Below are 27,683 nucleotides of genomic sequence, written 5' to 3' on the forward strand. Positions count from 1 at the left end.
TTCGTGTTATAATACATGCAGTGTTTCAGACTTCATTATTCGACAAGTGAGAAAGATAAGTAAAACTTTTTAACTCATTTGTGTGATTTTGCTTCTAATTTGTTGGTTTATTGTAGAGCCTTTGTTGTCCTATTCTGTTATCTAACACTAGGGTATAGCTGTGTAATAGTGGCAGGGAGAAATCGTCTTAGCGGTGTACTGCATCAGAAGCCGTTTCATGTACTCACAAACTCGGCCTACCGTAACAACAGTGACAACTCGGCCTCCATAGCCGTGGCGACGAGTTCTATACAAAACTCATAATTTTCTTTCAGTATGCTGGGACAATCCATGATTGGGTTACAGAGATATGCCGATGTCACTTTGGAGTCTCTATCACAGAGACAATGTCGTTTACATCATAGATAGTGGGAAGATGTACTGCATGCAATAAATTTACAAGAAAATTTCTATTCAGAACCTGGAATTACACAAATATCCGTATGCCTACAAATGAAGCAGAGCTACGCAGCAGGAAAAAGAAAAAATGTTTTTATGTGCACTTCAGATACAGTGTCATTACTTTTAAGCTGGCTGACCAGCAAATGATTCTTATCAAAAAACAAATCATATATCTTTATTCAACATCATTCATCCATCAACAGGTTTAAGAATGTATGTATTCATAGCCACAAATGTTCTCTATACTCTGGATCTACACACATCAAAGTTATTTTGCATCACCTCGGTTCCGAGAGTTCCGGAACTTGTACAGAAAATCGGTAAAGAGATCAACATAAACAACTTTTCCGCCCTTTTTATTGCTCATCAAAACCACACATTGCATGTTGTACCACCACACCAAAACCTTCAGAGGTGGTGATCCAGATTGCTATACACACCGGTACCTATAATACCCAGTAGCACGTCCTCTTGCATTGATGCATGCCTATATTCGTAGTGGCATACTATCCACAAGTTCATCAAGACACTGTTGGTCCACATTGCCCCACTCCTCAATAGCGATTCGGCGTAGATCTCTGAGTGGTTGGTGGGTCACGTCGTCCATAAACAGGCCTTTTCAATCTATCCAAGGCATGTTCGATAGGGTTCATTTCTGGAGAACATGCTAGCCACTCTAGTCGAGCGATGTCTTTATCTTGAAGGAAGTCATTCACAAGATGTGCACGATGGGGACGCGAATTGTCGTCCATGAAGACGAATGCCTCGCCAATATGCTGCCGATATGGTTGCACTATCGGACGGAGGATAGCATTCACGTGTCGTATAGCTGTTATGGCGCCTTCCATGACCACCAGCGGCGTATGTCAGTACCACATAATTCCATCCCCCCTCCCCCAAACAGTAGGGAACCTCCATCTTGCTGCACTCACTGGACAAGGCGTCTAAGGCGTTCAGCCTGACCGGGTTGCCTCAAAACACGACTCCAACGAGTGTCTGGTTGAAGGCATATGCGACACTCATCGGTGAAGAGGACGTGATGCCAATCCTGAGCGGTCCATTCGGCATGTTGTTGGGCCCATCTGTCGATAGTTTCTCTCTGTATTTCCTCCATGTCCGAACAACATCGCTTTGGTTCACTCGGAAGACACCTGGACACTTCCCTTGGCCGGCCGGCGTGGCCAAGCGGCTCTAGGCGCTACAGTCTGGAACCGCGCGACCGCTACGGTCGCAGGTTCGAATTCTGCCTCGAGCATGGGTGTGTGTGATGTCGTCAGGTTAGTGAGGTTAAAGTAGTTCTGAGTTCTAGGGGACTGATGACCTCAGAAGTTAAGTCCCATAGTACTCAGCTCTATTTTTTGAACTTCCCTTGTTGAGAGCCCTTCCTGGCATAAAGTAACAATGCGTATGCGATCGAACTGCGGTATTGACCATCTAGGCATGGTTGAACTACAGACAACACGAGCCGTGTACCTCCTTCCTGGTGGTATGACTGGAACTGATCCGCCGTCAGATCCCCTGCTCATACATGGTCGTTTACGTTTTTGGGCGCGTTTAGTGACATCTCTGAACAGTCAGAGGGACTGTGCCTGTGAATAAATATCCACTGTCAACGTCTATCTTCTGGAGTTCTGGGAACCGGGGTGATGCAAAACTTTTTTTTGTGTGTAGTATGAGAGATAAAGTTTCATATATCTCCCAAATACATCTTTTGAAATGGTATCAATCGTGCGCTCTTTCCTCCCAAATGATACAATACGCGAAAGTTCACACGATCATTCAATGAACTGAATTTCTTCATCTGCAAACCAACTATCTTTGTCCTGTCCGTTGTATCTAACAGCACGTTTACGTCGTTGAGTGCACCGCCCAACCTGGCTTGGCCCACATCACATATGTGTGTTTATACTTGAGATTGCGGTGGACAGATACTTGGTCTGTTTATGTAGGGTGAAAAGTGGGCTGTGCCACAGATACTGTTTATCAGTGGCATATCTAGTAGGACTGCCATATTGAGACCGCATTTGTTTTTGCTCGTCTGTAAAGTGTAAAACATGTGTATGTATCATAGACAAGCATATATGTTTGTAGAAGCAGTAATTCATCTTCTTCAACAATAATAACTGTCCATACGTGCATGTATTGCTATGACATGTTCTTGTTCCTAGATGCTATAGGCAACAGTGAAGCCATGGGAGAATGTGTCGATGTCACGTTAGTGGCAATAGAGTAGAATGACCCAGTCCAGGTCATGATATCATTTTCCCACAGGAGTTCTTAGGGATCGGTCCAACCCATTAGTCAGATACATTTTTATTCTACAGTGATTTCATAGTGACATTGTGACGGAAGAAGATGATATGAATATGGTGCTAAGAGACAGTTCACCATATTTAATGATGCAGATGCAGATGAATGTCTACATAAGTACCAGGAATTATTGTTATCATTGACGCTTGCGTATGACTCTTGCCTTCTAAGTTGTTATATACACACAAGGTTCTTATTGAGGTTGTTTCTTTCACAGGCATTTTGTGAGAATCCAACACTTCGTCCTGTCAGTGACGCACCTGCTCCATCGAACAGCTTCGGACTGTCGGTGTCACATCTAGGGCCGTCAGCTCGCCCGGGGCTGTCAACCACATGCTCCCTGTGTCCAGGCCCATCAACGCTTCACTCCCCACACTTGGTGTCATCAACGCTGTTCTCCCCGCGTCTGGAGTCGTCAATGGCAACGTCACCTCGTCTGGGACCTCCAACGGCTAGTTTCAGTCACCAGACAGTTAGCAGCAGCTCCCTTGCACGTCCGATTGGTTAAGGACAGCACCAGGTGAATCACATATCAGCTTTAAAGTAGTCTGTGGTTGTAGGTGCCTTTGAGGAGCAGAACATATATGCTCACATATGTAAATGTACTGCAGGCTACACAGACCAGTCTTTTTTCTTGACATTTATCTACTCATTCTGGAAAGAGAGATCCGCAAGCTCGTCTATGATCGGCAGTTTCCCAGTGCTGTACTGTGCTGTGAGCTAACATGCCCCCAAATGAAGAAGGCAGTAATGGTGTGGAGGAGAAATATATAGTTTGGGTTGGGGGTGGGGGTTGCATGATATTGCAGGGTGACTCAAATGGGTTGTTACTTGACTTGAGTGTCACATTAGGCCATTTTTTTAAAATGCAGGAAATGGGTGGGTAAGCCACTATCATCGATTTCACTTGCAGGTACACTTGCATGCCCTTGATCCATTAAATTGTGGTCCAGTTATATCAAGCTTCCTAAGAATATATCTGCTAACAAGGCCTGTATTAATGTACAAAATATTGAAAACTATTTCTGCTTCACTTGCTCATACCGGCTTGAGAAAAAGACTGTACGAAACATGGAGCAAATCTGAAAACATGCGAAATGGTTTTCAATTTTATATCTCTGATGGCATCAGTTTTCACATTGTGCACAGCATTTTCGTGCTAGATGCCTCAACTCGTTTACTTCAAGCTAGCATTTAACAAAGCATATAATAGATTGCTCTGGTCAGGAACTGGCACATGTCTAAACCTTCTCTGAGGGAAACAAGTTTTTAAAGTTGAAGAATTTCCACTACCAGGAGCGTTGGCTCTTTGCAGTGTACACAGATTACGAGTGCCTCTTCGCTGCTGTGGGGTGCTGTGAGAGCAATCCTACTGCCTCCCACGAACCTTCTCAGACAGGCACATACCCTATGCAGATTTGTGTCAAGTTGCATGCCTTATGACATGAGTCCCTGTTGTTTCGAATCATACATCATGGAAAATTCTGCAAGATGACTACTCTCTTAGCCCGAACAAACTGCATGGCGTTTTGATTACATTCATTGTACCAACATTCCCATGACTGAATCACAGGAGAATGGTGCTGTATGCAAGAAAGCTGTTCTGTCAAATTTGTGGGCTGTCATTAGACAGAAAAGTGGAAATTCCAAATAAACACCACAGTTGTCTAACGGAAAAGTTATGCGATGCAGCACATATGCAACTTGAACTAACAAGTGCCACAACACATAGGTGAATTTTTCCACAATTTAAGTACACGTGGTGCACATTTCATCGTTGAAAACTTAGGTGATTTCAAATTGCCCACAGGTCAGATTGACATACTGCCTGAGAGCTATGAGACATACATTTTATTCTCCAAACAGATCACACCAAAAATAATTTTGCTGTTGCTGGACACATTATGTTCTATGCACGTGCTGTATGGTGAAGAAGGGGTTATCGCGATACGAATAAATGGATTCAATGGAGAGAATCAGGGAAACCACTCAGCATAGCTGCATTCACCAGTAACCTTACAGACTATGTCATAATGGATGTGGGGTATGGGCAACACCCTCACTACAGAGATTTCGTCACCCGCTCAGCTGAGTGGCACTCCTCTGCTGGTACAGTGCTTGCTTGCAGACATGCAGAATCTAAGGGGTGTTAAAGGGGCTGTTTGCCATCAGGCGCTAGAGCAGCAGCAGAATGGAGTGGAAGTATTCTACTGATTGACTGTAACGCCTGTGCATCTTCACCTATGTGGAACAAAGCGGAAAATTTTAGAGGTAAAACAATCATTTGTTACCTTCTTTAATCCCAATAACATTGCGGGATTCATGAAAATGTGCTAGAATGCATGCATTTCTTCAGCGACACGACATAGTGCTCATGCTTCATACATACTGCATGCAGAATAGCAACACACAGAGCAGTTATTAGCGAAAACATCCTTCGAAGCATGCTCATGAGCGACCTCTGTAAGATCATACGACACATTCCCGAAAAATCCATAAACATACTCCTACCAACTGAGACTGTCATCCACAGCACATTGGAAATTGGAAATTTGTGGCAAGATCTTATGGGACCAACCTGCTGAGGTCATCGGTCCCTAAGCTTACACACTACGTTATCCAACTTAGACTAATTTACGCTAAGGACAAGACACACACTCATGCCCGACGGGAGGAGCCGCGCGAAATGTGACAACATGCCTTATGCTCGGTTTATATTAGCAAGTTATTGCAGCAATTTACTTGCGTGGAGGATCTTGCCGCGCGATTTGCGAGTGTAAACATATCGCCAAGTCGACTTGCGACCGTAGCAATTTATTGCGGAAGTGAATTGCTGCACGTTTTCCGCTTCCAGTGTGAACACCACGCAAGAAGTATCTGCAAGTAACTTGCAGCTTTTAGGATTTATTTCTATTTCCTGCAAGTAGGAAGCGCAAGTTATAGTAAGTATGTCGCTGCATAACACTCATATTTGACATTTTACTTAATGTGGTGACTGAATTTTATGCAACCATCTTACGTATTATATGCAAACAAATTTCAGAAATGGAGGAGAAACGGAATTGGATGAAGCAGTATACAGAACATTTTATTGAAGCCGTAGAGAGTTACCCCGAAACACGGAACGTGCATAACCGAGACTTTAAGGATAGAGTGAAGAAGATGAGCGCATTACATGATACATTTTCGACACATCTATAAAAGAAGTACATAGAAAGTAGTATAACTTGAAGACACAACCCCTTTGCCATCTGCATCCACTCGCTGTTGTTTTAGGAGTCTAGAAAAAAGTCGATGTGTAATTATTACGTGTTCTATTTACTTAGCTTGTCACTTTCCATTAGAAAAAAAAAACATTTTTATAAGCATATCATTCTGTAAAATGCAGTTTATTTCAATAAAAATTTAATTTCATTGTTGTGTTTTCACATACCTTCAAATAATTTTCCCTTTTCAAGAAGAAAAAGGCTCTACATACGTCGGGTACGATCAGAGAAATCGTGCTGACGGGAATATGAAACAAGTACATTAGGAACTTGCATGAGTCTCTTACAAAGAAAAGATTTCAAAATTCGAAAGGAAAGTTCCTTTATGCCCTGCTGCACTGATGCAGCGCTGTGCACTGGTCCACCTCTGCACAGATTCAAAGTTGGATGAAGAAGGATCAAGCTTTTGCATGTCCATCCTTTTAGCAGGAGGTCTCTGGGACGACGGCCGTTTGCTATCGTGCCAAGTAAATAAAAACTACAGCCGTCCTTATGATTTTATTTTATCGCTACCAGTTTCAACGCTTCAGTGAGTCATCTTCAGGTTCCAGAATGAGATTTTCACTCTGCAGCGGAGTGTGCGCTGATATGAAACTTCCTGGCAGATTAAAACTGTGTGCCCGACCGAGACTCGAACTCGGGACCTTTGCCTGTCGCGGGCAAGTGCTCTACCATCTGAGCTACCGAAGCACGACTCACGCCCGTACTCACAGCTTTACTTCTGCCAGTATCTCGTCTCCTACCTTCCAAACTTTACAGAAGCTCTCCTGCGAACCTTGCAGAACTAGCACTCCTGAAAGAAAGGATATAGCGGAGACATGGCTTAGCCACAGCCTGGGGGATGTTTCCAGAATGAGATTTTCACTCTGCAGCGGAGTGTGCGCTGATATGAAACTTCCTGGCAGATTAAAACTGTGTGCCCGACCGAGACTCGAACTCGGGACCTTTGCCTTTCGCGAGCAAGTGCTCTTACCATCTGAGCTACCGAAGCACGACTCACGCCCGTACTCACAGCTTTACTTCTGCCAGTATCTCGTCTCCTACATTCCAAACTTTACAGAAGCTCTCCTGCGAACCTTGCAGAACTAGCACTCCTGCAAGAAAGGATATAGCGGAGACATGGCTTAGCCACAGCCTGCGGTCGGGCACACAGTTTTAATCTGCCAGGAAGTTTCATCTTCAGGTTGTTTTTGATGCGATACAGGTTGATATGATCCCCATGCATAACACATCTGTTGCCAGCGTTATTGGATACGCAGATAACCTGAAAACTTACGTATCAGCACTCCAGCCATCAACTGCGTATACAGTATGCACGGGGGATCATATCAACCTGTATCGCATCAAAAACAGCCTGAAGATGACGCACTGAAGCGTTGAAATTGGTAGCGACAAAATAAAATAAAATCATAAGGACGGCTGTAGGTGTTTTTATTTACTTGTCACGAAGAAGGACCAGGTAGTCGAAACCTAAAGGCTGCTAAATCAGGTAGATCCTGTGGAAAATATATTGGTTCCCATAAATATGGTAGGTTAACTGCATAAGAATTTCCACTTTTGGCTGTGCTTGTTGATTTTCTGTTCCACAACTACTTATCTCAATATTCAAAGTACTTACGGACTTGCAGCTGATCGTCGTTCGCTTGGGTTCACCTATGGATGACTGTGAGGTGCGTAATCGTTATATTGTGAAGCAAAGTGAATGGCGACCGACTCGAAGACCGATACTACTACGAATGCTTAGCTTGCCAGGAAAATATTTAAAATTCACACTTATCTCAGTGTCCGTCATTTTGGTTCTCATGCGATTGTTAAAAGGATGAACCGTATTACTATTTTCCGCAATGAAAGTATTTCGGGACACCTTAACGCTTGTGCTAGGCTGTATACCCTTTGTATTCGTGCCACTAAGCTCCCAGCTGTACTCACGTGACGTTGCTGACGTCGCCATTGGCGAGTCCTGTGAGGCGCACGTTCCTGAACCTGATCTTGAGGATGTACTTGACGACATGGTGGATGTTGATCTGCGGGACCCGCAGGGGGTCGAGGGGAGCGACGCCCAGCGACTGGGTCCCTGTCCACAAAGTTATGATTCGTCATCCATAAATATATTTGATTCTAGCAAATGTCTCTTCATAATTGAAATGCCGACAATTTGAAAACGACAATCCACCATAATCTTCAATAACGTTCATACTCTCATTAAAACCAAATGTGTAAAATTTTATACGATGAAATAATAAAAAAAGCATATAACTAAAAAATAATAAATTTTAACAGAACATTCCTGCTGTGAGGTATAGAAATGAAGCGTTTCGAAAGCAACTCAAGTGCCACTTTTTTTTTTTTTCAAGAAAAGCTACAAGAGGTGAAACAAAATTTTTAGACATTCATTTCTTCTAGTTTCTACATTCCTATCTTTCAAAATTTTACCTTTACCAGGACAGACGATCGTCTTCCAGAGAAACTGCTCTTGAAGTACACTGATGTTACAAAAGTCATGGGTTTAAATGGTTCAAATGGCTCTGAGCACTATGGGACTTAACTCCTGAGGTCATCAGTCCCCTAGAACTTAGAACTACTTAAACCTAACTAACCTAAGGACATCACACACATCCATGCCCGAGGCAGGATTCGAACCTGCGACCGTAGCGGTCTCGCGGTTCCAGACTGTAGTGCCTAGAACCGCTCGGCCACTCCTGCTGGCAAAGTCATGGGATACCTCCGAATATCGTGTCTGTCCTCCTCTGCCCGACATAGTACGACAACCGGACGTAGCAGTGACAAGTCGTTAGATGTCCACTGCAGAAATATTTATCCATGCTGGCTCTATAGTAGTCCGCAATTTCGAAAGTGTTGTCGTTGCAGAATTTTGTGCACGAACTGACCTCTCGATTACGTCCCATAAATGTTCGATGGGTTTCATAGCGCGATCTGCCTGGCCAAATCATTCGCTCCTGTTGTCCAGAATGTTCTTCAAACCAATCATGAACAATTGTGGCCCGGTGACATGGTGCACTGTCGTCTGTAAGAATTGAAGTAGCCGAATTTCCAAAGGAGCCAGTCCATTCCATGTAAGCACAGGCCACATCCTTATGGAACCACCACCAGCTTTCACAGTGTCTAGTTGACAACTCGCGCCCATGGCTTCATGGGGCCTCCGCCACACTTGAACTCTACCATCAGCTCTTACCAACCAAAATATGGACCCATCTAACGACGCCACGATTTTCCAGTCGTATAGCGTCCAGCCGACATGGTCACGACCCCAGGTGAGGCGCTGGAGCGAAGTCATGTTGTCATTAGCGCTGGTCGTCTGCTATGGCCCATTAACACTAAATTTCGCCGCACTGTCCCAGCAGATTCGTTCCACGTACGTCCCACACTGATTTCTGATGTTATTTCACGTAGTGTCTTTCAGCACTGACAACTCCGCTCGCGGTCATTAAGTGAAGGCCATCGGCCACTGCGTTATCTGTGATGAGATGATATGCCTGAAATTTGATATTGTCGCCGCGGACCTCGGAATATCGAATTACCTAACGATTTACGAAATGGAATGTCCCTTGCGTCTGGTTTCAACTAACATTCCGTGTGCAAAGTCTCTTAATTTCCGTCGCGCGGCTGTAATCACGCCGAGAACCTTTTGACATGACTCACCTGAGTACAAATGACAGCCGCGCCAACACACAGCTCTTTTATCCTTCTGTACGCGATACGAAAGCGCTGTGAATACGTAGATATCGCTATACCATGACCTTCGTCACAGTAGTGTATTCGACATTTTGGAGCCGAATTTAAAATATGCTCAATAAACGGTTTACGCAATCCTCGTGACTCGCACAGTTCGTGATTTTCTTATTGGAGACCTTCTTGCAGAATACACATCAGATGACAGGGAGTGATTACGTACGGTGCAGTCGGGCAGAGTGAGTCATCTCTCTCACTGCGGTCAGGACGACGCGCCTTAGGTCCGCTGTTCAACTTGCGGCATACCTCCATGGGCCACACGCCGACCGCGCCTCCACCGCCATCGTATGGCAGGGAGGGCTGTCTGTGCAGTGAGTCACTCGAACCTACAACTGCTATCTGGAGACACAAAACAACTCAAGACCTGCCTCGCAGTGGTCGGCAGCGGCCAACATCACCAGCTGTCGAGGTCTGTCGTATAGATCATAGCTGCACACAGGACAATGGAATAGGTGACTGAGAAGGCTGTACCACTCCAGGCATACGCAAGCATCTCCACACTATAAACTTGGCCTCTAGGTAGCAGGCAGCAAACAAAGAAACAACCTCACAGCACCGTGGTCCACGAGGAGCTCGAATTAGGCCAGGGACAATGGCACGTGGACATCTCCATGCAAGAGTGAAGGGTCTGTCTGATACATGATCGTCATAGATGAATGTGGAGGCAACTGGCTGAAATGCACATCCCAAACACGCAGTTCCACAGGTGACCGGCTACCAACACACATCTCAGACATGCAGTCACACGTATCCAGCACGCAGCTGTGTTTGTCTTGTTTTGGGCCAGTATCATGTACGTATTTCGAAAGCCTCTCGAGGACTGTGCTCTATTGCAGCAGGATCCTCCAATCTATTGTGAAGCTCTACAGTCAACTAATTGGCACCTACATCGTGATTAACTTACCCCAGGAGGCAGGGACCAACAGAATGAAATGGCATGCAGTATTTGCTGTCACGGACGGCGTTCAGCACACTTGTGCTCGCATAAAACTCGCACAGCATCGTCGCACGAACCCTTCGCTACACACTGGATGACCTCGTTTCTTTTAGATTTTCATTCCTCTGTCGGTAAAAACGAACCTGTTACCTGATCAATTTGCTGTCCATCTGTCTTCTTGTCTGTCTGTCTGTCTGTCTGTGCGTACGACTGTTAAGACCTCTTTTTCTAAGTAAAAGGCTGACATATCTGTTGTGTACTACCTCGTACATAGCGTTAAGGACAAGTGGGCTAAGAGTGGTAGCACAGCTCTCATAGGGACGGACCGAAGCAGCAATGATTAGCGAGCACATAAAAGCAGTAAAAAGAAGTTTACTTAGCTTATAGCTTTCTCCAAGTGTTGTGAAGAAACGTTACAAAAGAACAAAGAGCAAATAAGTCGAAACTTCCTGGCAGATTAAAACTGTGTGCCGGACCGAGACTCGAACTCGGGATCTTTGCCTTTCGCGGGCAGGCGCTCTACCGACTTTTTTTAAAATCTCATTTTGTTCGCTTTTGTTCGTTCTATCTGCTCGGGGCGGACGTCTTAAGACATCCATTTTAAGTTCGTTGTTGATCGATTTACTCATTTTTTTTTTTTTATTACAGAGGGCAGCTAACCCTCTGACCGAACACGCTGAGCTACCGCGCTGGCTGCCCACTGACCTACCCAAGCACGACTCACGGCCCGTCCTCACAGTTTTACTTCTGCCAGTACCTCGTCTCCTACCTTATTGGCTTCCACATGATTGAAATTCTCAGAGAAACAAAGCGTAAGGGAAGAAGGATGATATAAAACATGTACAAAGTGTAAAATGAAAATGGAGAACCAAGACTGGTGTTCGGTTTAAAAAAATGCATAGGACAACTACGCTTCTCAACTAGTAAGCAATGGGTTACACAGAAGAAACCTTCATGAATGGGCTTTAAGTCTGGGATGAAAGGATTCAATGATAAATTTCACTGATGTCATCAATAGTCAGTGATACACTCCTGGAAATTGAAATAAGAACACCGTGAATTCATTGTCCCAGGAAGGGGAAACTTTATTGACACATTCCTGGGGTCAGATACATCACATGATCACACTGACAGAACCACAGGCACATAGACACAGGCAACAGAGCATGCACAATGTCGGCACTAGTACAGTGTATATCCACCTTTCGCACCAATGCAGGCTGCTATTCTCCCATGGAGACGATCGTAGAGATGCTGGATGTAGTCCTGTGGAACGGCTTGCCATGCCATTTCCACCTGGCGCCTCAGTTGGACCAGCGTTCGTGCTGGACGTGCAGACCGCGTGAGACGATGCTTCATCCAGTCACAAACATGCTCAATGGGGGACAGATCCAGAGATCTTGCTGGCCAGAGTAGTTGACTTACACCTTCTAGAGCACGTTGGGTGGCACGGAATACATGCGGACGTGCATTGTCCTGTTGGAACAACAAGTTCCCTTGCCGGTCTAGGAATGGTAGAACGATGGGTTCGATGACGGTTTGGATGTACCGTGCACTATTCAGTGTCCCCTCGACGATCACCAGAGGTGTACGGCCAGTGTAGGAGATCGCTCCCCACACCATGATGCTGGGTGTTGGCCCTGTGTGCCTCGGTCGTATGCAGTCCTGATTGTGGCGCTCACCTGCACGGCGCCAAACACGCATACGACCATCATTGGCACCAAGGCAGAAGCGACTCTCATCGCTGAAGACGACACGTCTCCATTCGTCCCTCCATTCACGCCTGTCGCGACACCACTGGAGGCGGGCTGCACGATGTTGGGGCGTGAGCGGAAGACGGCCTAACGGTGTGCGGGACCGTAGGCCAGCTTCATGGAGACGGTTGCGAATGGTCCTCGCCGATACCCCAGGAGCAACAGTGTCCCTAATTTGCTGGGAAGTGGCGGCGCGGTCCCCTACGGCACTGCGTAGGATCCTACGGTCTTGGCGTGCATCCGTGCGTCGCTGCGGTCCGGTCCCAGGTCGACGGGCACGTGCACCTTCCGCTGACCACTGGCGACAACATCGATGTACTGTGGAAACCTCACGCCCCACGTGTTGAGAAATTCGGCGGTACGTCCACCCGGCCTCCCGCATGCCCACTATACGCCCTATCTCAAAGTCCGTCAACTGCACATACGGTTCACGTCCACACTTTCGCGGCATGCTACCAGTGTTAAAGACTGCGATGGAGCTCCGTATGCCACGGCAAACTGGCTGACACTGACGGCGGCGGTGCACAATTGCTGCGCAGCTAGCGCCATTCGACGGCCAACACCGCGGTTCCTGGTGTGTCCGCTGTGCCGTGCGTGTGATCATTGCTTGTACAGCCCTCTCGCAGTGTCCGGAGCAAGTATGGTGGGTCTGACACACCGGTGTCAATGTGTTCTTTTTTCCATTTCCAGGAGTGTAGTTAGGAAGCGTTTCCAGACCTGTCGAAGACAACAAACAGTTTATGTGCAGAAGGAGTGAATCGAGAATAAAATGGCGAAAGAAATTATGAGCAGATGGGATTAGTGCCAAACTTAACATCAGAATTATGGACCACGTAATATACGAAATGACAGCTAGCTAAAGCTATCTGCTACCTTGTGAGCAAAGTAACGCATGGCGGACGAGAATACACGAAGTAGGCCAGGATACGCAAATATAGTATTCCTCTTCAAAAAAAGAAGTCTACCAATATCAAACAGAAACTCCTGAGAGTGTACGTCAAAAGTACAGCATTGTCTGGATGTGATTCATTGGCTGTGGTTAAACTGGAAGAATGAGGAAAACAGCATTTCAGATCCGCTGGTCACAAGCATGCTGAAAATTATGTTGACTAATATAATAATAAATGAGGAGATTATCCGGAGAATCGACGAGGAAACGACTATGAAATGCTGATGAAGAGATGGGACAGAATGATACAGCATACGTTATGATGCCAGAGAATAATTTCCACCATGCTGGTGCTAGCCGTACAGGGAAAATAGAGATTGGAATGTACCTAAAACGTAGTTGAGGACTTCAGGTGTAAAACCTAAACTGAAATAAAGAGAATGGCAGAGGAGGGGAATTCAGAAGACTGCCTGTTGAGCATGAGACCCGGGTTCGAATTCTAGCCTATGTAAAAATTTTCATTCGTCGCTTCAGTCTGCATGTATACATCATAGATGTTTGAAACCACATAGTTTGTCAGAAGACTGACGATGAAAAAAGTGGGTAAACTGGTGAGTATAGAAACTGTTCAGATGGCCTGAATTTCATGAAGAGAAACAATTCCATTTTTAGCGATCATTGTTTTTGACAGTCACAAACTGAAAATAAACGCAAACAATGCTAAAATAATGGTGATAATTAAATCGAACAGATAAGTAATAAAAACATTAAGATAGGAACTATAACACTCTTACGTGTAAATGATTTTTGTTTCTTGAGAAGTAAAATACCAGGTGACCACAGAAGTGTAATAAATATCAAAGGAAGACTTCTAACGATCAAGCAAGTATTCAGAAATAAGTTACTTGTTGACAAACAATCACCTTAACACAGGAGAAAGAAATGAATTTATTAGGACATTTATTTGTAATATTGTAATCTATGACTGTGAAGGGTTGACCTAAGTGAAACGGAAACATAAAAAGTAATTAGTAATGGATAAGAAAAAGATAAAAAAACATCTTAAACATAGAGAAACTGCAATTAGCAAATACTAAAAAAATCAGAGAGAAAAGGATATTGATTGAAATTATATAGAGAAAAAGTAATTGGACTCTTAACTCGACACAATAGCTGTTTAAAAAGTATATCAGAAGGAGAAATGCTGGGGAAGATAAAGAGGCGCGCCTAGAACATCCGTATCGCAAAGTGTTACTAGCGGAATGAACTGTATCAACTACAGCAAAATGGTCAACATGACGAGATACAGAGAAGAACGGCTGGGACAGCAAGACGTCGCCTTTGGTGTCCGACTTTGTAGGTTTTTCGGTTTGTTCCTCAAGTTCAGCCGGCAAACATTGTGTAGAAGCAAACGTACGCGAGGTGTGTCTTAATGAAGTAGCTGAATGAAACAGGTGGAGGGCAAGAAAGAGACTTGTTACAGTTGAAGTTGCGCGTGAGTTTGGTTCGAAGGCCTGCCCCACTCTTCCCCAACAGGCCTCACATGAGTGGTGTGCCTAACTCAGATCTGAAGATGTCCTCCAGTGTACACAAACCCAGATATATGAGCAGATACGGTACCTGCCGAGAGATGGTTGGCAACATCTTGCAGCGCTGCCTGGACACATTTCTCCATGTTGCCAGCGTTCCTTTTGCACACGGAGAACTCGGCGGCTGGAAAGGCAAAGAAACTGAGTTACTACAGGCGTCTAAAATACTGCAACATACGCCAGCACATCTTAAATACCTTGACACAACTAGGCTTACTTCAATTCGCACATACCTGCGGGCTCAGTCGTTAAAAGGGAGGACTCACCAAAGACAGCGCACCGTCAACCTCAAAGTACTCCCAATACCTCACAAAAAATTCGAAATAGTGTCAGAAGAAGGAATAATGGACAAGTTACAGCGTCCAGATGGAGCAACACTTTAAGGCACATAGATCAACAGGTGAAGTCCCACCAAGAACCTTTTTGTTATAGTCGGTGGTCGGGAACAGACTGAAACGCTTGTAAGAGTATTGCAGGGTAGCTTGTTCTGAGAAAAAAATCCGATACTTTGCTCAGTTTCCGAGTTAATTAGCATCGAATTTAGCCTCTCAAGCCGTTGCGCGTGCAAATTCAGGCGGCCTGTCAGATACAATTAGTGTCAGTTGTTCTCATTACGTTAGATGACAGCGAACGAGCCTGCTCAGCCTTCGGCTTGCGTCCGATTCTTACTGCCGTCCCATGTCCAATTTTTGTATCGCTCTCTTGGGCGGTTTAAGAAACCAAATGAAGGATACTTCTCTTGAAGCCATCTCTGGCAGTCCCCTTGAATTTGCGTGTACAACGGTCTGATTGGCTAACTTCAGAGCTAATTAACTCGAAAACAGAGCAACGTATCGGATTTTGTTCTTAACAGTTATTTCACAGCAAAACCTACCCTGCAACACCACTACATGCTTCTTACACCGTTTCTGACCACCCTGTGTAATGTCGAAGTAGATGTTTATGGTTTAGCGGATATTGCATAGGGTATATGCTCATAGTACATGTCCCTGACGCTGTTTAACACGAGTTTCAGCAGGTGAAACGAACAGAAAGGCTCTCAGGGAAGAGCCGACATGTTCGATATATAATTTCAAAACCCCGCAATTTTCCTGTATCGATTGTAGGCAGAACTGCAAAACCATCCCAAAGCGGCTGGCACGTCGAAATTCGTTGGGAACGCGAATCAGGATCGATAAAACTGTGTGAAATCTTGTGCTTACTGTCTCATTACCCATCCTATAAGATCTTGTTGTTTCAAATCTGTAGTATACTTTCATTGTTGGAGGAGGAGCTCAAGTAGAACCAGCCATCAAGAACATCAGAGGAACATTCAGTACTCTGTACTGAAGGGGGATATTGAGAATTCTGAGGACGAATTCGAAAACAATTTGCAAAGTAGTGTCAGTTGGTACTGAAGCTGTTGTGGTGGATATCGAACTTAATGGAAGCAATGTGCAATTAGAATTAGATACAGCTTCTTGTAATTCCATTATCAATAGGAATATGCATGACTTTATTGGCTCACCTCAGTCAAAACAAATTTCAGGGTACATTGACAAGTTACAGCCTCAAGCAGTTCGAATAAATGACCGCTGTACACTAAACGCCTTGGATAAGTACAAGGTAGTGAAAGCAATGCTGCCGGTGACTGTGTCTCTGAATGCTGCCATTATCATGGGACTTCAAATTTGTTAACAACTAGGGTAAATGGTCCATAATTTAGTCATCCAACTACAGCTGACGGACCAGGATTTGGAATAATCACAACTCTGAAAAAAGTACAGACAAGTTTTCTGTGTCACTTCGGGAAGCGTCAAAGGCTGCCATATACATGCAACGAAGCCCTAACTTGTTTGTCAAGCTTTATAATTCCAGACCCGTCGCTTAAGCACTGCGTGATAGGGTCAAGCAGGAATTCGATAGTCTAGAAGTCAATGGCATAATTTAACCCGTTTCAAGCAGTCGTTCAGCCACGCTCCTGATTGTCATGGAGAAATTTTATAGGAAGGTCAGGCTGATATTGGCACCCAGTCATCCGTGATTACAGTCATCCGTTGGTTCCTATCGTCTCCTGGCCACTGAGATTCCTTAGGGCAGAAACATGAAACCTCCGCTGTCTCTCACTGAACCTCGTAGACATAAAGGAACAATCGCCAGAGAATGTAAATGTAAGAAAAGGCGTTTTGACATTGATGCAGAATATCTCATTCAGAGATGTATCATGGAATAAACGGTACCCAGATACTGTGATCTGCGGATTGGGAAACACAGCGTATGTAATGAGGACTGCAGAAGGGGATATCTGCCGAAAACACGTGGAGCAGTTCCAGCTGTGATGTGGTGTACTACTCAGTTCTGGAGACTACAGATCGTTCGCAGTGACAACTCGTCAACCCTGCAGGAGGGAAGATGAGCTCAGAACCACATCTGAGCATCAGCGCCGAAGCCATGTGGCAACCAGACCGTAGGTAGTTGAATCCCAAAATAGACAGTGCAGAGGTCATCGTGGAGGGAATCTCATCTGCCCACCGCAGTTGCTGCTGAAGACGAGGATGCTCCCCCTATTTGGGGAGAGGGGTTAGGGGATGGGAGAGGGTTTCTTCTATTCTGAGTTTCAAACCTCTTGTCCCAGAGACTACCCTTCAGGCATGGTAGGCGAACCGCGTGAGGTGGCCGAGTAGTTAGTACATTGGACTGGCATTCGGGAGGACGACAGTTCTATCCCTCGTCCGGCGATCCTGATGTAGGTTTTCCATGGTGTCCCTAAATCGCTCCAGGCAAGGGATGGTTCCTTCGAAAGGGCACGGCCCTTGTCCATCCTTCCCCAATCCGATGACCTCGCAGTTTGGTCTCCTCCTCCATATTCCCAACCTCCATGGGAGACGACCAGGGTTGCACACACGCCAGGCAGTACTAGCACATTGGTAGGCTATAGTAAGAGCCATGAACGACGAAGGTCGAGTTTAGGCTTCTTCTGCGCATCTGACGTGACGTCATGCACCGACAGCCAATGAACGTTCAGTAGTTTTCTCAGCGCTCTGCTGTGAGCGCCTTAGCCAGTGCGAGCGTTGAATGCATTTGTGGTATTTATTCGGTGAATTTTTATTTGGCTTGTTGCGATCTGTCGTGACTGATCGTGAAGGTAAGCGACAAACTCTCCATAAGCAGGCGATAGACATAATTAACAGGATACACACTTTCTTTAAGCGCAAAGCAGAAAACGGTGGACCTACCATAGGAATTGCCAGATGTGAGGAACACACAGAACAGTCAGAAAGAAGTTTACGAACTTCAAGCATGCGATAGTAGCTGTGGGTCAGCAACTTCTGTTAATCAGTACAACGAAAAACCAGTCCAAAGTAGCAAATTTTACTTTTCTAATAACTAATTTCGGCCCGATACTAGTAATCGAGAGAATAAAAAAGTAAATTGTGCAACTTTGGATTGGTTTTTCGTTATACTCAGAAAGAAGTTTTTTTCGCCTTGCAGTGCGTTACTGTGGGCAGTGTCCGCTCGGGTCCACTTAGAATGCGAGGTCTGCAATCCATTCCACTCCTTTTTCCTTCATAAATTAGCCAAATTACTTTGCAGTAATACATGAAGTCTCCATACTTTCTGTTCAGTTCCATCGAAAATACATGCAAATGACCTTGGATAATTCATGTGACTTGATAAATTCTGCTATTTTTGCCACCAATTATTTTAAATGTTGCATGGCTGCAAAATTAACACAAAGTGTTTTTTGGTGTATTGAACAATGAAGACCGTCTGCCATCGTCGTAATATTTTGCTTTTTCACTGTCAGCTAAATCTTTAAATTCTTTCTGCATGGTATTGTAATTTCGTTTCATGGCAACTATGCGTTACCCGTCGGTTATGCGACTGCCTAATAGATATTGAGAATTCTCTTTCGTCTCTTCTTGTGGAGATAGATCACTAGAGAGTCTCTTTTTGTGTGAACATCCACTGAACCTGTGAACAGTCTTCATATCACGAACGAAAAACGAATGGTGCTGAACGATTGTGCTGAACTGAAGAGAGCTGTGCCGACCGAAAAATGCCGCACCGCAATACTAAATGAAATATATACTGACACATGTCCGAAAGAACAGATACCATCGGTGACCATGCAGCTCGTTAGAATGAAATTACAATGAAATGAACAGCCTTAGCTCCTTGCAGGCGTTGACATACGTCAGCGGGGACAGATGAAAATGTGTGCCCCGACCGGGACTCGAACGCGGGATCTCCTGCTTACATGGCAGACGCTCTATCCATTTGAGCTTCCGAGGACACAGAGGATAGTGCGACTGCAGGGATTTATCTCTGGCACGCCTCCCGCGAAACCCACATTCTCAACGTATTGTCCCGCACTTCTTTTGTAGTGCCCCCGCCCTTTATACTCATTAGTAGCGACGCGTTGCCGATTACCGTACGAGTTCGGGCACTGCTTGTGCATTCGCACAAAAGAAGAAGATGGTCAAGTGGCCGGTGAGCTTTAATTTTTTATATATATATATATATATATATATATATATATATATATATATACTAAGATGGTATCTGTTCGTTCGGACATGTCCAGTCGGGAATCGAATCCTAGCCCCTGAGGACGGCAGTCCGTTACGCTGACCATTTCTTTTTTTTTCATTTTTTTTTTCATTTTGTTCGGTATCGTTCGTTGCGTTTGGTCTGGGCGGACGTCACAGGACATCCGTTCAAGTTGATCGTTATTTCCTTTACTCAGTTATTTTATTACAGAGGGCTAGCTCTTCTCTGACCGAACACGCTGAGCTACAATGCCGGCGGCCATTCAGCTATCGGGGCGGACAATCTGATAATAATTTATAAACAGAAACGCGTTATTAATCAAAATAGCCACCACACAACCTGTGAGTTCCACACATGTTTATAGCATTCGTTATAGCATTGATATAGCCTTCAAATTCCGAATATCGTTCAGGCCCCTACCCATCTGTCCCCTAGAGATTGCGAGTACAAAATTCAGAGGCGTTCAGGCAGTCATTCTTCCAAATCTCCTTCCCTAACCAGAACAAAAGAACAGTTAATATTTGGTGGGATACAACTAGAGGTCTGCGCAGACACGTATTTATCCACGAATATCTCCAGTAATTTTGACTTTGCGGATAAAAGCCGGCGGGTACGTGGTCAGCGATTACTTTGTGCTTAAAAATCAAGGCACAATCTTAGTATTCCAGTTATCTCCTACTTTTCCAATACAACTGATCGATAATAGCATTTATTATTGTTTGAAGTCAGTATTATGACCCATTAGAGGTGTAGCGCCGCTGTACTGACTTCTTAGAGCGGTGTTGTGGAGGCGGCAGATGCGTTGTTGACGTCTGCAGGAGCCAGAGATGGCGACGTGCGATTTCCCCCACAACCGCGCGCACATCCTGCTTCCCTCCTACCAGCAGCTGCCTGACTTCTGACTCATCCCTGCTTCGTTTACGCCAACAGCGACCACTTAAACGTAATTACCGAAAGCTGTCACAAAGTGAGAAGAAGGCTGATCTAGGATGCGCCATCAATGGAATCTTCGTTCATTCCATGCCGCTTGTTTGTGTAGCGCACACTGCATAAATACATAAATAACGTTCTGTATAAAATCAGTGAGAGTATAAAAGCTTCTCTTATATACATCAACAAGTACTTAATGAACGCTTACTACTCTGTGAAGTGTAGTACGTTAACGTGATTTAACACTATCATTAACTAACGCACATTTGATATCTATATATGAACAGTTGGTCTAACATTTAACAATATGCAAGTTCTAACATAGCTTCCTTGAGTTCCCAATGTCAGAGAAATATTTTATAGTGAACTTCACAAAACCTGTCTGCACACATACCAGACAAGACTCTAATTTTAGGATATACAAGAATATCACAGACCACGTTGTACTAAAATATGGTCGCCATTGGTCTCTTCGTTCTTGGTCAATAGAATGTAAATCACAAGGTCTCATTTCAAGCAGACGAAAATTTAGGATTGGTGCTAGTTCCAAAGTTGCTTATAATATTTTAATATTTGTCGACACAGATAATGGTCTTGTAAAAGCAGTGAGAAGGCAAATAGTATTTTTCTTATTCGAAGGTACCTCTAGATATTAGGTATCTCGCACCTAACAGCAGTCCGCAGAGTGCACATCTAAATGAAGTAGATCTGCGTATAAATGATTACTCTCGATCCACCCATGTATGTTTGGCACAGAGTTTGTTGCACAGCTTTCGTACCATTTTTCTACACTTGCACTTTCGAATAGCTCATGGGTAATCTTATTTTTTCTTCATCGTCAATCGCTGGATTGTTTCTCTCCATCCGGACCTACTGGAAGCTAACTTTTTCAATTCTGCACAACTACTGTATCACGTATAGCTTGCTTTAAACTGTCAGTGGCGTTTTTTTTCGATCTAGCTTTACTTCTAATATCCCTTTTACACGTGGAGAAAATGAGCACCTGGCTTCTCTAAACTATTTTGTAATTCCTTTAGATTTTCTGCAATTGATATAAGAGATCTGCTGAAATAGTTTCCTAAATGATGAATATAGAGAACAGCAGAGGGCTTTATTTGTTCATGAGACCCAGAAAATATTAGATACAGGCTCCCAGGTAGATGCCATTTTCCTTTACTTCCGGAAGGCGTTCGATTCAGTTCCGCACTGTCGCCTGACAAACAAAGTAAGAGCCTACGGAATATCAGACCAGCTGTGAGGCTGGATTGAAGAGTTTTTAGCAAACAGAACACAGCATGTTGTTATCAATGGAGAGACGTCTACAGACGTTAAAGTAACCTCTGGCGTGCCACAGGGGAGTGTTGTGCGACCATTGCTTTTCAAATTATATATAAATGACCTCGTGTCGGAAGTTCCGTGCGGCTTTTCGCGGATGATGCTGTAGTATACAGAGAAGTTACAGCATTAGAAAATTGCACCAAAATGTAGGAATATCTGCAGCGGTTAGGCACTTGGTGCAGGGAGTGGCAACTGATCCTTAACATAGACAAATGTAATGTACTGTGAATACATAGAAAGAAGGATCCTTTATTGTATGATTATATGATAGCGGAACAAACACTGGTAACAGTTACTTCTGTCAAATATCTGGGAGTATGCGTGCGGAACGATTTGAAGTTGAATGATCATATAAAATTAATTGTTGGTAAGGCGGGTGCCAGGTTGAGATTCATTGCGAGAGTCATTAGAAAATGTGGTCCATCACCAAAGGAGGTGGCTTACAAAACACTCGTTCGACCTATACTTAAGTACTGCTCATCAGTGTGGGATCCGTACCAGGTCGTGTTGACAGAGGAGATAGAGAACATACAAATAAGAGCGGCGTGTTTCGTCACAGGGTTATTTGGTAAGCGTGATAGCGGTACGGAAATGTTTAGGGAACTCAAGTGGCAGACTCTGCAAGAGAGGCGCTCTGCATCGCGGTGTAGCTTGCTGTCCAGGTTTCGAGAGGGTGCGTTTCTGGATGAGGTATCGAATATATTGCTTCCCGCTACTAATACCTCCCGAGGAGATCACGAATGTAAAATTAGAGAGATTCGAGCGCGCACAGAAGCTTCCCGGCAGTCGTTCTTCCTGCGAACCATACGTGACTGGAACAGGAAAGGGAGGTAATGACAGTGGCACGTAAAGTGCCCTCCGCCGCACACCGTTGGGTGGCTTGCGGAGTATAAATGTAGATGTAAGTATCGGCTACTTGGGATATATAACTTGGATTTCACTGGATAACTTCAATTACTACGACCTCTGACCTTTCTGAAAAGAAATCACGAATCAAATTTCAACCTTGACACGATACTCCATAAGCACTTATTTTGATTAGACGTTGCTTGTGAGAAACGATGTCAAAAGTCATTCTACAAATCTTTAAATACGAAAATAACTTCAGCTCCCCTGTAGATACCATCCGTTACTCGTCGTGAACAAAGAGTCTCTTGTCCTTTACGAGAATGATACGCACTGAGGTGACAGAAGTAATTGGATACCTCCTAATATCTTGTCGCACCTCCTTTTGCCGGATGTAGTGAAGCAAGACGACGCGGAATGGCCTTAACAAGTGTCTGGAAGTCCCTTGTAGAAGTATTGGGCCATGCTGCATCTACAGCTGCCCACAACTGCGAAAGTGTGGCCGGAGCAGGACTTTGTGCACGCGCACGAACAGACCTCTCGATTTCGTGGCACAACTATTGGATGGGATTCATGTCTAGCGGTCTGGATGGCCAGATCATCCGCTAAAGCTATCCAGAGTGTTCTTCAAACCGGCCCCGAACAATTGCCGCCTGGTGGCATGGCGCATTATCATCTATAAAAACTCCGTCGTTGTTTGAGAACATGAAGTCTATGAATGAGTGTAGATGGTCTCCAAGTAGCCGAAGATAACCATTTCCAGTCAACGATCGGTTTATTTGGAGTAGAGGACCCAGTCCATTCCCCGTAAACACAGCCACCACAAGCTTGAACAGTGCCTTGCTGACAGCTTGTGTCCATGACTTCGTGGGGCCTGTGCCACACTCGAATCCTACCATCAGCCTCTGCCAACTGAAGCTGGTACTCATTTGAACAAGCCACAGTTTTCCAGTCGTCTAGGGTCCAACGAAATGAACACGAGCATAGCAGAGGCGCTGCAGGCGACGCCGTGCTGCTAACAAAGGCACTGGCGTCGACCGTCTGTTGCCATAGCGCATTAACGCCAAATTTCACGTTCGTCGTAAGTCCCACATTGATTTCTGCAGTTATTTCACGCAATGTTGATTGTCTGTTAGCACTGACAAGTATACGACCTCTCAGTCGTTACGTGAATGCCGTCGGGTACTTTGTTATCCGTGGTGTGAGGTAACGCCTGAAATTTAGTATTCTCACTACACTGTGGATTTCGAAATATTGAATTCCCTAACAAGTTCTGAACTAGAATGCCCCATGTGTGATGCTCCAACAAAGATTCCACGTTCAAAGTCTGTTATTTCCCGTCGTGCTACTATAATCTAGTCAGAGGCCTTTTCATATGAATCACCTGAGTACAAAAATGATAAGTCCGCTAGTGCAGTGCCCTTTTATGCCTTTTGTACGCGATACTTCCGCCATGAACCATGCACCTTGCCGTTGGTGGGGAGGCTTGCGTGTCTCTGTGATACAGATAGCCGTACCGTAGGTGCAACCACAACGGAGGGGTATCTGTTGAGAGGCCAGACAAACGTGTGGTTCCTGAAGAGGGGCAGCAGCCTTTTCAGTAGTTGCAAGGGCAACAGTCTGGATGATTGATCTGGCCTTGTGACAATAACCAAAACGGCCTTGCTGTGCTGGTACTGCGAACGGCTGAAAGCAAGGGGAAACTACGGCCGTAATATTTCCCGAGGGCATGCAGCTTTACTGTATGATTAAATGATGATGGCGTCCTCTTGGGTAAAATATTCCGGAGGTAAAATAGTCTCCCATTCGGATCTCCGGGCGGGGACGACTCAGGAGGACGTTGTTATCAGGAGAAATAACACGGGCGTTTTACGGATCGGAGCGTGGAATGTCAGATCCCTTAATCGGGCAGGTAGGTTAGAAAATTTAAAAAGCGAAATGGATAGGTTAATTTAGGTATAGTGGGAATTAGTGAAGTTCGGTAGCAGGAGGAACAAGACTTCTGGTGGGGCGAATACAGGATCATAAATACAAAATCAAATAGGGGTAATGCAGGAGTAGGTTTAATAATGAATAAAAATAGGAGTGCGGGTAAGCTACCCCAAACAGCATAGTGAACGTATTATAGTGGCTAAGATAGACACGAAGCCCATGCCTACTACAGTAGTACAAGTTTATATGCCAACTAGCTCTGCAGATGATGAAGAAATTGATGAAATGTATGATGAGATAAAAGAAATTATTCAGGTAATGAAGGAAGACGAAAATTTAATAGTCATGGGTGACTGGAATTCGACAGTAGGAAAAGGGAGAGAAGGAAACGTAGAAGGTGAATATGGATTAGGGCTAAGAAATGAAAGAAGGAGCCGCCTGGTAGAATTTTGCATAGACCATAACTTAATCATGGCTACCACTTGGTTCAAAAATCATTAAGAAGGTTGTATACATGGAAGCATCCTGGAGATACTAGGAGGTATCAGATAGATTATATAATGGTAAGACAGAGGTTTAGGAATCAGGTTTTAAATTGAAGACATTTCCAGGGGCATATGTGGACTCTAACCTCAATCTATTGGTTATGAACTGTAGATTAAATCTGAAGAAATTGATAAAAGGTGGGAATTTAAGGAGATGGAACCTGGATAAACTGACTAAACCAGAGGTTGTACAGAGTTTCAGGGAGAGGATAAGGGAACAATTGACAGGAATGGGGGAAAGAAATACAGTAGAAGACGAATGGGTAGGTCTGATGGATGAAGTAGTGAAGGCAGCAGAGGATCAAGTAGGTAAAAAGACGAGGGCTAGTAGAAATCTTTGGGTAACATAAGAAATATTGAATTTAATTGATGAAAGGAGAAAATATAAAAATGCAGTAAATGAAGCAGGCAAAAAGGAATACAAACGTCTCAAAAATGAGATCGACAGGAAGTGCAAAATGGACAAATTTAAGGGTAAGATAGATACAGCCTACAGGAAAATTAAAGAAACCTTTGGGGAAAAGAGAGCCACTTGTATGAATGCCAAGTGATCAGATGGAAACCCAGTTCTAACCAAATAGGGGAAAGCAGAAAGGTGGAAGGAGTATATAGAGGGTTTATACAAGGGCGATGTACTTGAGACAATAATATGGAAATGGAAGAGGATGTAGATGAAGATGAAATGGGAGATACGATACTGCGTGAAGAGTTTGACAGGGCACTGAATGACCTGAGTGGAAAGAAGGCCCCGGGAGTAGACAACATTCCATTAGAACTACTGACAGAAATAGGAGAGGCAGTCCTGACAAAACTCTACCTTCTGGTGAGCAAGATGTATGAGACAGGCGAAATACCCTCAGACTTCAAGAAGAATACAATAATTCCAATCCCAAAGAAAGCAGGTGTTGACAGATGGGAAAATTACCGAACTATCAGTTTAATAAGCCACAGCTGCAAAATAGTAACGCACGTTATTTACAGACGAATGGAAAAACTGGTAGAAGCCGACCTCGGGGAAGATCGGTTTGGATTCCGTAGAAATGTTGGAACACGTGAGGCAATACTGACCTTACGACTTACCTTAGAAGACAGATTAAGGAAAGGCAAACCTACGTTTCTAGTATTTGTAGACATAGAGAAATCTTTTGACAATGTTGAGTGGAATACTCTGTTTCATGTTCTAAAGGCGGCAGGGGTAAAACACAGGGAGCGAAAAGCTATTTACAATTTGTACAGAAACCAGATGGCAGTTATAAGATTTGATGGATATGAAAGTGAAGCAGTGGTTGGGAAGGGAGTGAGACAGGGTCGTAGCCTCTCCCCAATGTTATTCAATATGTATATTGAGCAAGCAGTAAAGTAAACGAAAGAAAAATTTGGAGTAGGTATTAAAATCCAGGGAGAAGAAATAAAAACTTTGAGGTTCACCGATAACATTGTAATTCTGCCAGAGACAGCAAAGGACTTGGAAGAGCAGTTGAACGGAATGGACAGTGTCTTAAAAGGAGGATATAAGATGAAAAACAACAAAAGTAAAACGAAGATAATGGAATGTAGTCGAATTAAGTCGGGTGATGCTGAGAGAATTACATTAGAAATGAGACACTTAAAGTAGTAAAGGAGTTTTGCTATTTGGGGAGCAAAATAACTGATGATGGTCGAAGCAGAGAGGATATAAAATGTAGACTGGCAATGGTAAGGAAAGCGTTTCTGAAGAAGAGAAATTTTTTAACATCGAGTATAGATTTAAGTGTCAGGAAGTCGTTTATGAAAGTATTTGTATGGAATGTAGCCATGTATAGAAGTGAAATATGGACAATAAATAATTTGGACAAGAAGAGAATAGAAGCTTTCGAAATGTGGAGCTACAGAAGAATGTTGAAGATTAGGTGGGTAGATCACGTAACTAATGAGGAGGTATTGAATAGGATTGGGAAGAAGAGAAGTTTGTGGTACAACTTGTCTAGAAGAAGGGATCGGTCGGTAGGACATGTCCTGAGGCATCAAGGGATCACCGATTTAGTATTGATGGCAACGTGGAGGGTAAAAATCATAGAGACCAAGAGATGAATACACTAAGCAGATTCAGAAGGATGTAGGTTGCAGTAGATACTGGGAGATGAAGGAGCTTGCACAGGATAGATTATCATAGAGAGCTGCAGCAAACCAGTCTCAGGACTGAAGACCATAACAACAACAACAACTTCCACCATCCGTATATGTGCATATCGCTGTCCTATCACTTTTGTCACCTCAGTGTACTACGAATATGTAGGGGTTATACACCGACAGGTAGCTTGCGGCCGCAGCAGCCGGACTAGCAACTCACACAGGTTTGCGGTGTCCACGGCCAGCAGCAGGAGAGACGCGGCGGTGACGGCGGAGGCGGCGGTGGGCGGCATGTCTGTTGGCGGCGGCGCGCTGGAGGCTTCTGCTGGCCGGGGGCGGCGGCGGAGGCGGCTCTGGGCTGCCGGCCCCCACCCTGGCCACTGCTCGCTGGCTGTTCCGCCACCCCACGCCAGCCGCCTTCGCCAGGGCCAAGAGCGACGTCTCCTCACCAGTTACACTATCCTTCCACAGCCCTCATTCTGTCTTCTCCCTTGCTCTAATTTTGTCATACTTT

At 44.5% G+C, this 27,683-nt stretch overlaps 1 protein-coding gene across 2 annotated transcripts in view; it reads right to left on the bottom strand.

Moving 5' to 3' along the window:
• Window positions 1-27,472, bottom strand: part of LOC126285294 (uncharacterized) — a 69,241-nt gene extending 41,769 nt beyond the window's left edge. The window contains exons 1-3 of one of the 2 annotated variants that reach the window (XM_049984582.1): window positions 27,390-27,472; window positions 14,968-15,060; window positions 7,947-8,091 (exon numbers count right to left, since the gene is read on the bottom strand). In XM_049984582.1, coding sequence (XP_049840539.1) covers window positions 7,947-8,091; window positions 14,968-15,060; window positions 27,390-27,462 — 311 coding nt within the window. In that variant the 5' untranslated portion in view covers window positions 27,463-27,472. The remainder of the gene's footprint in view (window positions 1-7,946; window positions 8,092-14,967; window positions 15,061-27,389) is intronic. The other variant, XM_049984583.1, reaches the window with a different exon arrangement.
• Window positions 27,473-27,683: the final 211 nt, after the last annotated feature.

The sequence above is a fragment of the Schistocerca gregaria genome, chromosome 8, assembly GCF_023897955.1.
Source record: "Schistocerca gregaria isolate iqSchGreg1 chromosome 8, iqSchGreg1.2, whole genome shotgun sequence".
NCBI classification, from domain to species: Eukaryota; Metazoa; Arthropoda; class Insecta; order Orthoptera; family Acrididae; genus Schistocerca; species Schistocerca gregaria.